This window comes from Diadema antillarum, unplaced genomic scaffold (genome assembly GCF_040938485.1).
Source record: "Diadema antillarum isolate AM-2024a unplaced genomic scaffold, OU_Dant_1.0 seq00000103_RagTag, whole genome shotgun sequence".
Taxonomy (NCBI): Eukaryota; Metazoa; Echinodermata; class Echinoidea; order Diadematoida; family Diadematidae; genus Diadema; species Diadema antillarum.
In genome coordinates, this window is record NW_027271190.1 from 74,850 (window position 1) to 88,765 (window position 13,916).

Genomic DNA, 13,916 nt, shown 5'->3' on the forward strand with positions numbered 1-13,916 from the left:
TGGGTTTGTGTATACAGCTACAATATTGTACAAGTGTATCTGTAAAAGCAGTGTTGCCAACTGATGTTGCCCATAAAATTGGAAAAAAGACCAAAAAGATAATAAAGAGAAGTGAAGCAAGGACTCTACCGTGTGTTTGCCCTCTTACAATGTGAAATCATTTTGTCGTACCAAATTTCAGGTGCCTAGACTCATTGCCAAGATTCATTGCCAAGATTGAACATGTACTGCTGGAATTTTGACATTGGATTGTGTATCATAATCATGGAATGCTATGCATCATGTCTTATGCAACTAGTTCACTATTCAGTTACATTTTTTTTTCTGATTTTTGGGAAACTTTGGTATTTATTCTCTCCCTTGACACATTAACTCTTTATGTGCCACGTTCGCACGTCCGACTCGGTCGACGGCGTGCCAACTTCGCATATTCTCCTCAAACGCACAAGCCCACCCAAACCGATCGATAAATCGCATAATGCCACAATACAATGAAAGCTGTCCTTGTGCTTCCGTTCTCCTCACATATAGCTTGCGTTTTATGTAGCGATTGACTAACAAGTGTTGTTACGTACTGGATTTTTGAGTAAATTCCAAGTTTCTGTCACTGTTTTGTGTGCAGAAGTCATGCCTTTACAGTAATTTAGCGACTAGTCCTTTGAAAGAAAAACAATCATAGATTTGTCATAGAATTTACATCAAGGCAAAGCCTGGCATTTTCTCTATAACGTTACCTACTACATGTATACGTCCAGCTTAACAGAAAGCTATAGAACATAGATTTGAAAAAGAGAACGTTTACTCAAAGTACAGTGTAATCCTGTTATAACGAACACAGTTATAACGAAATTTCGTTATAATGAAGTAAATCTTCTGGTCTCAAAATTATCACCATTTAAGTCTGTGGTAAAAAATTCGCTTATAACGAACACGGTTATAGCGAAATTTTCGTTATAACGAAGTCTTTTCCGAGCGCCACAGACAGAGAAAAACAAAAGAAATGTTCTCCATTATAACAAAATGCGAATTGCTTTCGAAAATACGCAGCGGAACAAGCATTTATAGCGTCTCTGCATGGGTGAACGCTTCACACCACTGTGTGTTCGCTCTTCGTGTCACGCACAGTTTCTAAGGGGAACTTGCGTTCATTATTGTGATACAGAAAACTGTTATTCCATCACATTTTACATAGCTTTCCAGTGTATGATGATTCAGCAAGCAGAATATGATATATATACGTGGTTTCCTTGTTTTCTTTATATATTGTATTTGTTCGGTTATAGCGAAATTTCGTTATAACGAACGAAAAATGCCGGTCCCGAGCATTTCGTTATAACGGGAGTGCACTGTATGTCAAATTTGGTGTCTCAGAATAATGTGGCACACAGGGGGTTTCCACCATGGCACATGAAGAGTTAAAAGTGGATGATGATGATGATGATGCCAAGGAAGGAACAAAACAGACAGACTTGTTTCTGTTCTATAGATTTTTATTGTGTTAGTTACACAAGATTGAAGATGACAAAAGGCAAGACAGATCACCACTTAACGTGTTTAGTAAGATTTTTTACACACTATAACAACACCAAATTCAGCCATAAACTAGATTTTACATGTACTGTATGTATCAAATCTCTGGTATTACTGCAGAAATGAACACAGACAGGAAGAGGTACAGTTGTACTGTACATTTGAATCACTGAGTGTGTTTGAGTATGTTCAAGCACTCTCTTCAAGTGTACCTAGTACCTTACCATACCGTAACAGTGCTAGAGGAGTGCTTGAAACACTTCCAAGGTGTACCTTACCTTTAATACCACACTTTGGCAGAGAGCCGCTCAAATGCAAACTGTTCGAAATGTGTGTACTGTACCAGAAGTGCTCATAATGCATCACACTATGTCATCATACAAAAATTTGATTTTCTTTTAAGAGATGCCTCCATGAAACATACGGGCACAAAGTGAATGACCCTGTTGCTATGAAACATGAGTCTGCTCTGACTGGAGTTCAGTATAACTTGTAAGGTAACTTATCTCCACAGAGAGCTGGAATGTTTTCAATCTGGCATGTTAAAGTTCAGTTTGGTTTGGTTCGCTTTTGAGCTCTTGAACACAGGCCAGCCCCTTAAAAAGCTACTTTCTGGCTTTATGAAGGACTCCAATCAAGTCCGGGCAGAACATTACATCTCCTGAATAATATCAGCTCTGCTTATCCCTACAGGAACAATACTTTAATAGCAACCTGACTGACCTCTGAACAATTTTATCTTCTCCTAAATGTATTATTCATGATTATTTGACACACAGAAGCTAAATTTCCTGTCATATGAACAGCCCAGAGAACATTTTAGCCTGATGAACTCACTTCTTCAAAAGCATATTTTCCTTTTCTCTTTTTTAATAATTAAACGTATATGTGTGTCTTGTCAGTGTAAGTACAAGTTACTCAGTTGCACAGGATTTCAGTGACAAATTGAGTTGAAGAATGACATTGCGACAAACAAATCACATTAACACATACTGTAAAAGTGGAAATTTTCGCGGTGTTGAAATCTTCGCGCATTTCGCGCAACCAGAAACTAGCGCGAAAATAAAAGCCCGTGAATATTTTTGCTTGCCATATGTTCCTGTGCGTGACGTCTTGATTCCGCGGAATTAAAAACACGCGAAACTCTTCTGACCCGGCCAAGCGCGAAAAATTAGTCGTGCGAAAATATCCACTTTTACAGTATCCATATCAGGTTAATACACAAAAAAAAACCAAAGCAGGGATACTTTAAAGAGGGTATAGTTGAACTATTGACAGCATTCAGCCTGAGTTAAGTAATCATGGTTCTTACTTGTGCACAATTGAAATGGGCATCACATACTGTAAAAGTGGAAATTTTCGCGGTGTTGAAATTCTTGTGCATTTCGTGCAACCCGAAACTAGTGCGAAAATAAAAGCACGCAAATATTTTTGCATGCCATATGTTCCAGTAGTTGATGTCTTGATTCCGCGGAATTAAAAACATGCGAAACTCTTCTTACCCCGCCGAGAGCGCGAAAAATTAGTCGCGCGAAAATATCCACTTTTACAGTACATTCTGTACTATGGGAAGAAAGAAAAAAGGTTTCATAAATGTACAGTTCACTGTACATTGTACATAGTACAACTGTACATGAGAAATGCGGTGAAAGTGGTCCTTGGACTAATGGATTAAGATATACATAAAATTCTTCATCATAATTGACATTTGTTATATCTACAGCCCAAAGCATTTTTACAATTAAAGATAATTTTTTCTATCATGATTTGTAAAAACATTTGCAGTTACAACTGTTCATAATCAGCTCTGTTCACTGCAAAGAGATATGCACATACAGAACTGACAAAAAAAAACAAGCAAAACATAACAAACCAAGAACAAAGCAGCTTAAGACGATGTAAAAAGCAAAAGAAAAATGTTACCCAGCACACAAACATGAAAGACTCTCAAATCAAATGTTACAAGTGCGCAGCACCCTTGATGCCTACAATGGAAGCCTGCAATTAAATATTCATTTATAAATATTTTGTGTACAGTGAGACACATTGAATAAAGAAAACTCTGTGGAGATTCATATTCCGATACATTCATCAATAAATAGATAAATCGTTCTGAAAATCTGTACACTGTTGGCATGCCCAAAGTTGGTTTGCATGTTATCATCACACGACAATGCATTGCAGCCACAAAGCGCCTAACTATAAAGTTTGTTGCCATTTCAATGAACATGCATTTTTTTTGGATTCCCTACATGTACAAGAGCATGATCTCTTCCAATAATAATTTGTGAATTTACAAAGTTTACAGGAATGTTTGTCTTTTCACAGATTTCTAAAAGCCTTGTGACAAAAAACTTTATTTTCAAAACATGATTATTTCAATAAACGGAAAGGATGGGCTTCGTGATGATACTGCACGTTCAATCCAGTTTCCAGAGTGAAGTGTTCATCAAAGCAGTTTTAACCCGTTGAGGACGGTTTGATTTTGCTACAACACGCATTTCCCATAGACACCTGCCCGAGTATACTTGGGACTTGTCCTCAACGGGTTAAGAATCAATGACTTGGGTGTGGTCTTTTTACAACTGCTACATGCTTACAGATAACTACTAGTATTCATCTTTAAAGGGGAAGGCTAGTAACTGATCAGTGGGAATCAGTGGAAATGCTGGGAGATGATTGTTCCAATCCTTATGGGATTCATTCAAGAGTTCATTTTATATCTATTGTTGTGTGAAAATGATTTGCTTCAGAACGGTCTCATATTCAAGTAATGTGCAGATTAATGCTCCGTCACTGACCAGGGACGCTAACCTGGAAGCATTAAACAGCACATTACTTGAATATGAGACCATTCTGAAGCAAATCATTTTCACACAACAATAGATATACAATGAACTCTTGAATGAATCCCATAAGAAGTGGAACAATCATCTCCCAGCATTTCCACTGATTCCCACTGATCAGTTACTAGCCTTCCCCTTTAAATACAAGCAGAGTAGTAAAGTGGTGCATCTTGCATGGGATAATATCATGGAGAAGTCCTGAGCTTTGCTCACACAAAGATATTACACACACCTGGTAACAGTTTCTCATATAGGATGAATATTTATGTTATTCAATGTTGACCCAAAGGGAATCAAATGTATTGTCACTAAAGACAAAATATTTGACCATCTGAAAAGTAAGATAAATGTTCATGTAGAACTCAGTACAACTGGTAAATTTGATAGACATATGGGTTGACATTGTACAATATGATGTCGGTTGTATTAAGTAGACTATTCTAGAAGCTTTCTATTATAAACCAGATCATTGCACTTCAATCAAAATGAGTTCTACTGGCAGTCATTCTTTTACAGACACACAGAAATCTGAGCAAAACATATACTTTATATATCATCTGTTCTACTAAATCATTGTATTCTTGAAATAAAAAAAATATATATATACATTTATATATATATATATATATATATATATATATATATATATATATATACATATATATATTATACTGTATCTTTTAGGAAGCACATCAGTGCAGACTGTAATGGTTAAGAAATCAAGAACCACATGATTAGTTACACACAGTTTTTTTAGTCTTTTATTCACCAGGTTTTCCTGCACGTGTGCCTCTGATTTCTTGCTGTATTCACATTTCACACATTATAATTAAGGATATTTCAAGAGTATTCCAAGTGTTTCAAATTATGGTTCTCTTGTTTTGTGCCCTACATTTTGAGAGAAATAAAGTGGACATGAAAACGACAAGTAATTGTCTACAGCATAAAACTTTGCAAAACTAGATTTGGAATTACTTTCTTTGAATCTCCTGTTTTCAAAATAGCTTTAACTTGGAAGACAAAGCAAAGACATCTTTCCCTTACACATTCAGCACCCTGACAAAATTAGCATCATTATATTCATTCATGTACATCTGTGAAAATGTGGGTTAGCTTTTGGGTTCCCTCAATGCAGTGTATTAGGAGAGGACTTCTCTCGTTTCCATAGCAACCAGCGGTGAGGAGAGAAGGGGACAGGTGAGCCGTTGTTCTCTCTGTTAAAACGTGAACTCACAGCAGGCATAGTTGACATGAGAGGGGATACCTCTCTTTCTGCCCCACCCCTCTTCAGCTTGGGTTGAGGAGCAGTGGAGGGCTTTGAAGGCGAGAGTCGCGCACCATCGGTTCTTCCAACACTGCCAGAAGATGACACGGTGCTTTTTGTGGATGCGGAAGAGAGTCTTGGAGGGTGCGGGGTACAGAGGTCAAGGGGTGGGCTGAGAGACTGGCCGGTTTCTTGGACATTGACAATGGACAGCTGGGATCGGCTTCTGATCTCCTGTGAGAGATGGAGGTTGCTGAGTTGGTGAGAGGTTGGGCAGGAGGGCTCCCTGGGGTCGGACCCATCATCCCGAGGGTGGAGAAATGTCTTTGGAGGACTTGTTCTGACCCTTGCATCGTTCACCTCCCCAGAAAATTTCTTACCAATAGAAACTGCGCTTGGACTTCTCACAGCTGTCACCATCATCTCCTGTGAACCTGTTCGATGGCTGTTGTCGCAAGAATGGCCAAGGGTTGTGCCAGGAGTAGTGCCTACGCTGTGGTCAAAGGTTCTGTTGAATATGGCATCACCTTCCTCCACCTCCACCTCCACCTCCTCCTCGTCCTCACTGAATACAAGGCCCTCATCGTCGTCCTCATTTGGAGCTGTGTCTGCTGTACTCTTCTTATTGTCTGTCTTTGCATTGCTGTGTCTGCGTTTTCTGGCCGCCGTATTCCTACCGGTCTTCTTCTTGCGCTTCTGACTGATGCCTTTGGATGGTGGGTAGGACTTGGAAGACATAGTCAGACCATTGATAGCTGCAATAGACTTTAAGGTCTTGATGTAGGCTGCCATATCTTGCATGAAGTGTGGCAGCCTGATGCACTCCAGGCGAGCCATTCTCCGTATCCGTGGTAACGACTCCACACACACTTTCCCGGCATACAGGAGATGAAAGTCTATATTCTCCAAGTTTTGAAGTATTTCAACAGCACCTAAAGGATAAGAGGAATTAAATGTGTTATTTTTTTTGTCAAATGTCCAACAGTTGCCTTACTTAATAAATGAAATAAATATATTGTACAATATTAGGGCCTAAGGGTAATTTTTCTTCTTCTTTTTTTTTGGGGGGGGGGGGATGAAAATTTAACAAACAAACAAACTTTGAATGGGGTTAATGAGACCAATGCAATAATTCATTAGAACTTTGAGTAAATTTAAACATGAAAAAAGTTACTCTTTTGCAAATAAGTACATAATAATATAGTCATGCTTCAAACTGTTGTCTAAATAAAGAATAGATGTGAAATTACTGAAGAAAATTTTAAATATATTCCATTACTCAATATTCTCAACAGAAACATATTCTTTGCTTTGATCCAGATACATATGTTGGTTAAATAAACTTTACTGACACAGAGAGAACTACAATAGATACGTTCCCATTTGAAAATTCCACCGTAATTTCTCACCTTTAAAGTAACACTGGTCGTTGCCATAGCCACCAACCCCTCCCGGGTCCGGTAGGCTCCTCTTTACCCGCATCACGTAGCGCCACCGGAGCTCTCGGTTCTCCAGGAAGTGACCAAGATGAGCAAAGAGCTCCTCAAAGGTCATGATGGAGGCCTTGCAGGCTGTGTCTGGAAAGATAAAGGTCGTGTATCTCATTTACTAATGGTACACTGGTTTCATACCCCACAACTTCTAGTTGAACCTTCTTGAAACACAGTGGTCTCCTGTTATAACGAAGACCTTGGGACCTGCAGTTTTCTTTTGTTATATCAACATCTTGTTATAACCAAGCATTTAAACAATAAAAATACATAGAGTGGATAACATTGCAGCACTAATTTTTACTTCGTTGTAACCAGAATTTTGTTGTAACGGTGTTCATTAGAACGAGAGTGCACTGTAAATCAGAAAACAATTCTCTTCAATATTTTTCCATCACATGAAGTCAACATTTACATTGCAGGTCAAAAGAAGTTGATTTCAGATAAGAATTTGTTTCTATCGGTTATTAAAACAAGATGTATGCAAATGAACATTTAATGTTGTCGTTTACTTGTAATTGTCAGTGTTGGCAGTTATTACAGTTAATGATTTCAAGCAAGTATTGTAACTTTGACTTAATTTGTTTTGTCAAATGATTAGACTGATAGGATTTTGGTAAGAATCATTTCAATGATTATTATACAGAACTACTTGGAACTTACCATGATCAATCTGCATCCACAAAACAAACAAAAGCTTCTGCAAATAGTACTACGTGTATTTAGATAACACTTTCTTCAACTGAAGTCATAGAGGAGTCAAGTTTACAGTTACTGCAGTCCTCAATACAGTCATATGGCTGTCGCTAAAAACACCACTGGTTCTAGTTTAAGCCCTCTTTACATTGCAGAGATTCTGAAGAAGAAAAAAGATTTCTTAACCTGTTGAGGATGGATGAGTCCCGAGTATACCTGATCTATGGGAAATGCGTGTTGTAGCAAAATCAGCCCGTCCTCAACAGGTGAAGAAAAAAAAGATCACACACACACACAAAGTCTGTTGGTCCAAGGACACATGACTTACAATATATGAGAGCTGGAATCCACAGAAACTTCTGATTGGCCTGGATCAAGGTGTTGACGGTAGCCAGCCCTTCCTCTGTCTCCTGGAGACGGGGCGACCGAAGCCGCTTCAGACCGAACTGTTCCCGGTTTGAGTACCAGGGCTGTAGTCCCTCATTCAGAGTGCGGAACTGGGATATTGGTTGCTAGTCAAGGTTAACGGTGACAAAACAGTCCAGTGGGGTGTTTCATCAATTTAGTCAGCGCTGACAAGTTGTCAGTCTCTGACAATTTCAGCAAAATCTGTGGATTTGATTGGCTGAGAAGCTCTGGTCCCAATGAGTGTTACCATAGTGATTGTCAGAGACTGACAACTTGTCAGGGCTGACAAGTTTCATGAAACGGTTCCCAGGAGTAACAGATCCACCCACATACTGCATGTAACTGCATACTTCATACTGCAGTTTTCTTAATATTATCGGAATTGAGCTTTACAGGTATCAGTTTATTACCTGGTACTTCTTCTTTTTTACTAAAAGCATCAGCAAATCAAGACTTGCTGAGGAATATAATCATATGGCAGTTACTCAATTTTCAGCATATGATAGGATGAATACGCATTGCCAGATTGTGTGTAATTTACGTATTATTTTTTAATGCTGAGTCACTTGTTTAAAGGGACTGTACAGTTCTGGTTGAGGTGAGGATTCAGCTTGTAATGTTTTGCGAGATATTAGAAACCACTCTATGAAATGTTAAAAAGCATACAATTCTAAGGGAAATCAAAAGTTTATTTGATGAAAATCGGTTTTGAAATGACTAAGATATCTAAAAACAACAAACAAAGAGATCCTAATAAAATTTGTGGCCTAGTAATTTTATTAGGATATTTTTTTTTTTATATCTCAGCCATTTCAAGACCAATTTTCATCAAATAAACATTGAATCCTTCATGAAATTACATGCTCTTTCATATTTCATAAGAGGTTTCTCATTATCTCACAGAAAAAAAAATGTTATAAGCCTGAATCCTCATCTCAACCAGTACTGTACAGTCCCTTTAATTTGAAGCCACTCTCATGGAAACCTTACTTTTCATTTACACAACACATTTCTTCCACAGTACTTTTTACATTTATAAGATATCAGGGACATAAACAGATCCACTCCACCGGCCAATATCATACAGGGACTAATGGATCACTATCAGTAAAGAAAAGATACACTGAGTAGATTTGAAGACATGCATTTTGCTCGCCAACAAAACACAATTGGGTACCGGTACTGTAAAACAAGAAATGTTCACATACATTTTTGTGAATTTCGCAAGAGCTATAAGATTTGCCAAAATACAACGCCCGCAAAAGTTCTTGCCTACATTGTAATGCATTGATTGCCAATGGCATTTAACAAAATGTTAATGCTGCACAAAAAAAGGCTGTCAGCTCCAATTTACAAAACTATCATTTCTTGCTACACGTCATACAAAGCCAAGTAACTACAGTCCAATATGATGGAAAGGATACAAAGTGTGTTCCAATCTCATGGTTTGCCAGACATATGATCCCCTTCTCTCTCAGGAACAGGTTCTCACTCGAGTCCTTCAGCCAGAGGGAGTATTTCCTGGCCTCGGGTCTGTTGGCCTTAGTGCTAGGACCACACCACACCATCTTGGCACTGTAAAAGAGTGGCAAACATATCAGCTTGTGATTGATAGCTTAAGCTCTATTAAAGAGCTCTGTAACATTTTGCCCTGTTCTCTCTACCTTTACTTCCATACTCTAGTATTAAAGTTGATGGGATAAAAACTATACTGCACAGAGCCTGAGATAGTATACAAATAATGAAATGTTTATGAGTGCAATAGACAGAATATTTCATGAGATGAAAGATGAAATGATTGTTCCATTCAACTCGGCTGCGCCTTGTTGAATGGAACAAACATTTCATCTTTCACCGAATTAAATAGTCTGTCCATTGTACGAATGAAAAACATTCATATTTGTTTTATATAACGTCTAAAATAGATCCTTGCCAACTGATGTTTTATTAACTATTTTAGAAACAAGAGAGAATCTGAGATGGAGAGAGTGCTCACTGAGCGCTTTACGCTAGCACGCTGTCGCATACACACACTGCAAATGCAAGCGTTTAACAAGCGTATTGTGCCGGGCTCTCAGCGAGAGTGCAATGGACCAAATCATATTGATCCAAAATTGCACGGTAAATGGAGCCACAATTACACATATGATGACGTCATAGTGAAATGGGCCGAATGATCAATGTCAAGCAACCAATCAAATGACAAGGATCTCTTCAGGCGTTATATAAATGTCCATATCTTATTTGCATCTTCAAATGTTTCATGAAAGTAAAGCTAGTGAAGATCAGGATCTTCATTTTATACCTCATTTGATGAATCCTCAATTCTGATCGGTCAAAGATCCAGTCACTAGATTTTGTTACACTGCCCTGCAGTCAGCTAGTATTTCTTAAAGATATGCATTCTTATATATGACACCATTCAATTTCTCTGACCAGTTGCATGAAAACTCAAGTTTGATACTTACTTTGTAGTACAAATATCCTAAACTAAATGGGCTGCAGTACATGTATATGACACAAATATCGACTGCTTCTCTTTGGGTCATGGTGTATAGAACTACTTGCCCTCTGCAATTCTCCAAAATGCTATGCCCCTCAACTGGCATACCCCTGACAAAGCAATGTTGTGAAATCACCTCTAGGGAATAGTTTTAACTATAATTGATACCCCTCAAAGAAGTTAAAATTTGTATATCACGAAAGAGAAAATTATTTACCTGCAGGCAAGGTCCCTTGCCCAGCCGATGGTGATGTGACCATCAGCTCCATTCTGCTGGAGGTAGTGGCTGAGTTGCTGGCTCGCCGTCTCCCGTGTGATTCTCTCCCCGTACATCTGTTCCACACACAGGTTGCTCGTGCCGTACTTGTGGCGAACCTTCTCCAAGATGTGTGTCGCAGCAGACAGGAGATCGAATTCAATTTCAGCGCGTTTGGTCTGGGAGAGTTCTTCAATCTGCAAAAGAGATGAAAATGGATGATACAAATGAAACAAAAGTTATCTGATACCTGTGTACAATGAATGACAAGAGACATTGAAAACTAATCATGTGGTGTGTCATCACATTACTCATACGTGTATGAAGTCTGAGATCATAAAAGGAAGGAAAATAGGTGTAAAGTCTACTTTGGTATAACCTTTACAGTTTTCTATTCTACAGTTAATTTTTTTCTTATTTTTTCCTATGAAGTAAGCCAATCATACACTGATATACAGCTTAACATCTGGGCCCCATTTCATAACAAGTTGATATGATAGCAACTCTTGCTGGAATGGCAAGTGTCATGGTAATAAATGACAAGAATCAAGCTTTCTGATTGGCTGTTGCTATTGGAAGTTGCCATTCCAGCAAGAGTTGTTATCCAAACATCTTTTATGAAATGGGGCCATGGTGTATTAAAAAAAAAACACTTTTTTTTCCCCTCAACATTACATGGCTTTCATGATGACGCTTCACACATTTTGCAGTAGGGTTGTGATGAACAGGTTATATGGAGGAAATTATTGCTGAAAGGCAGTAATTTGGAGTATACCATACATGCATGTTTTACAATTCATAGATGTTTTCTGGTCCTGATATCTTGGTAGCATGCTATTTATTGAACCTCCTCTTCTCAATTTTGTTTCATAGTTGATATTCAATGAATGGAAATACTCAATGTCATACCACACACGTCCAAAGCAAATCTCAATCAATCATCATATAGGCTACAGATAACTCTTAAGTAAGCATGTATAAATTTGAAATACATTGTACTACATTCAGAGCACACTGGCCTTTCATTCACTAGGGTAGTCATTAGGTGTTGCTAAATTTATAAACATTTTAACTCCAAACCACTTCCAAATAGAGGTGATGCAAAATATACATTTACATTAAAGCTTACAGAACATACATAAATATATAGTTAATGAATATACTGTAAATGAATAATCATTTCATGTCATACCAGAGTGAATCAAACAGGGAGATATAATCTTGGTAGTAATTTAACTCTTTATGTGTCACGTTCGCATGTCCGGCTCAGTCGATGGCGTGCCAACTTCGCATATTCTGCTCAACAAACAAAGCCGCCAAAACCGATCGATAAATCGCTAATCCCGCGGTAACAATCAAAGCGTTTCTCACGCTTTTGTTCCTCTCACATACGGCTTGCATTCTATGTGATAATTGACTATCAAGCGGTGTTCCCAACTAGATTTGCGCGTACATTCCAAGTTTCTGTCATTATTAATGTGCAAAAGACATGCTTTTACAGTAATGTAGCAACAGTAGTTCAAAAGAAAAATGGAAAATAGAATCATTATACATTGTAAATGGAAAGCAAAGTTTGGCATTCCTCTTTAACTTTGCTTACTATTATGTCCAGCTTAACAGAAAAAATTGTAGAAGTTATACAAATAAAGAGAATTCTTTCTCAAAGCATGACTACCTTTGTGTCTTGGAATAACGTGGCACACAGGGGGTTTCCACCATGGCACATAAAGAGTTAACATAGAATGAATAAAAGTAGTTCTCACTTTTTCTGGAGCCACCTTGAACTGGAAGTGGGGGGCCACGCCGTGCTTCAGGAACTGCAGCTTCTGCTCTTCCAGGTTCAGGGGGTCAATTTTTGATCGGAACCTGTTGGGCGTCTCGTCGTACTTCTTGATGACGATCTTCTTTGGGACGTGGCTGCGGTGGTGATGCGGCAGACCGCTCTGCACGGTGTGATTGCCACTACCGCTCCTCGTCTTCTTCCGCTTCATGCTGCCACAGATCGTTGCTGATGGCTATACGTCCATCCAAGCCTCCTTATATTCACAACCTCCAGTAGTCACATCATTTTTTACTCCATTGTATCACTTTCCTACACAAAAAGAGACATTCTATAATAAGTACACGTACAAGAGAATAGCTCTATGCATGCTGGTAAATTGTTGTCTTTAAAAAAAAATGAAATGAAGAAAACAAGAATTCATTGAATTTTCACTGATGCAGGGCAATCTGTCAATCAGTTTGGATAAAAGTGACTCAATGTAATGATAACTAATTTGAATAAGAATGTTTGCACTGACTAGCTGAAGAACAGCCATGGGCTGAAGCAGGTTCTGTGCTAAAATGAAATAAACTGAACTGCTCCATGTCACATAATGACATACATATTGTAATAATCATGTCTATTAAATGCATGGCTGATACACACGTCCTTTTGGGGGGCAGAATCAAGGCACATGGGAGAAACACAATTGCCGTCTGTAATATGAAAGGAGTTACACTTGATCCTGTACACACACACACAAAAAAAAAACAGCTTTTAATATAGATTTACAGTTACTGGAAAGAGTTCTCCTTAATGTCTCCCCCCCCCCCCCCCCCCCCCCCACGAACTGGCACAAAACAAACAAACTACTATTCCTTTTTACCAATAATAAACTAAATAAAGGTTATGCCATTTATGGGAAGACTTCCCATAACCTTTATGAATTTAGTCCACCATCAGCAAAAAAAGAACAGCAACCTATCTATTTTGTGCAAACTAGTGGGGGGGGGGGGGGGGCATAAGGAACTCTTTCCCAGTTACTATCCCAGCACTATTGCAATGCTAGGTATTTTCAGACAATTTACCAGCAGCTAGCCTGTCAGTGGCAGTGATTATACCTGCATGTTGTACAAATTACTGTACATACTATATTTGACT

The 13,916-nt window shown here is 38.4% G+C and overlaps 1 protein-coding gene across 1 annotated transcript; it reads right to left on the reverse strand.

Moving 5' to 3' along the window:
* Positions 1 to 5,096: 5,096 nt before the first annotated feature.
* Positions 5,097 to 12,984, reverse strand: LOC139726864 (uncharacterized). The gene is made up of 6 exons (XM_071637858.1): positions 12,757 to 12,984; positions 10,955 to 11,190; positions 9,659 to 9,809; positions 8,155 to 8,323; positions 7,050 to 7,217; positions 5,097 to 6,572 (listed from the first exon to the last, which is right to left on the reverse strand). The coding sequence occupies exons 1-6, from the start codon at positions 12,982 to 12,984 to the stop codon at positions 5,503 to 5,505; spliced, it is 2,022 nt and encodes a 673-aa protein (XP_071493959.1). The 3' UTR covers positions 5,097 to 5,502.
* Positions 12,985 to 13,916: the final 932 nt, after the last annotated feature.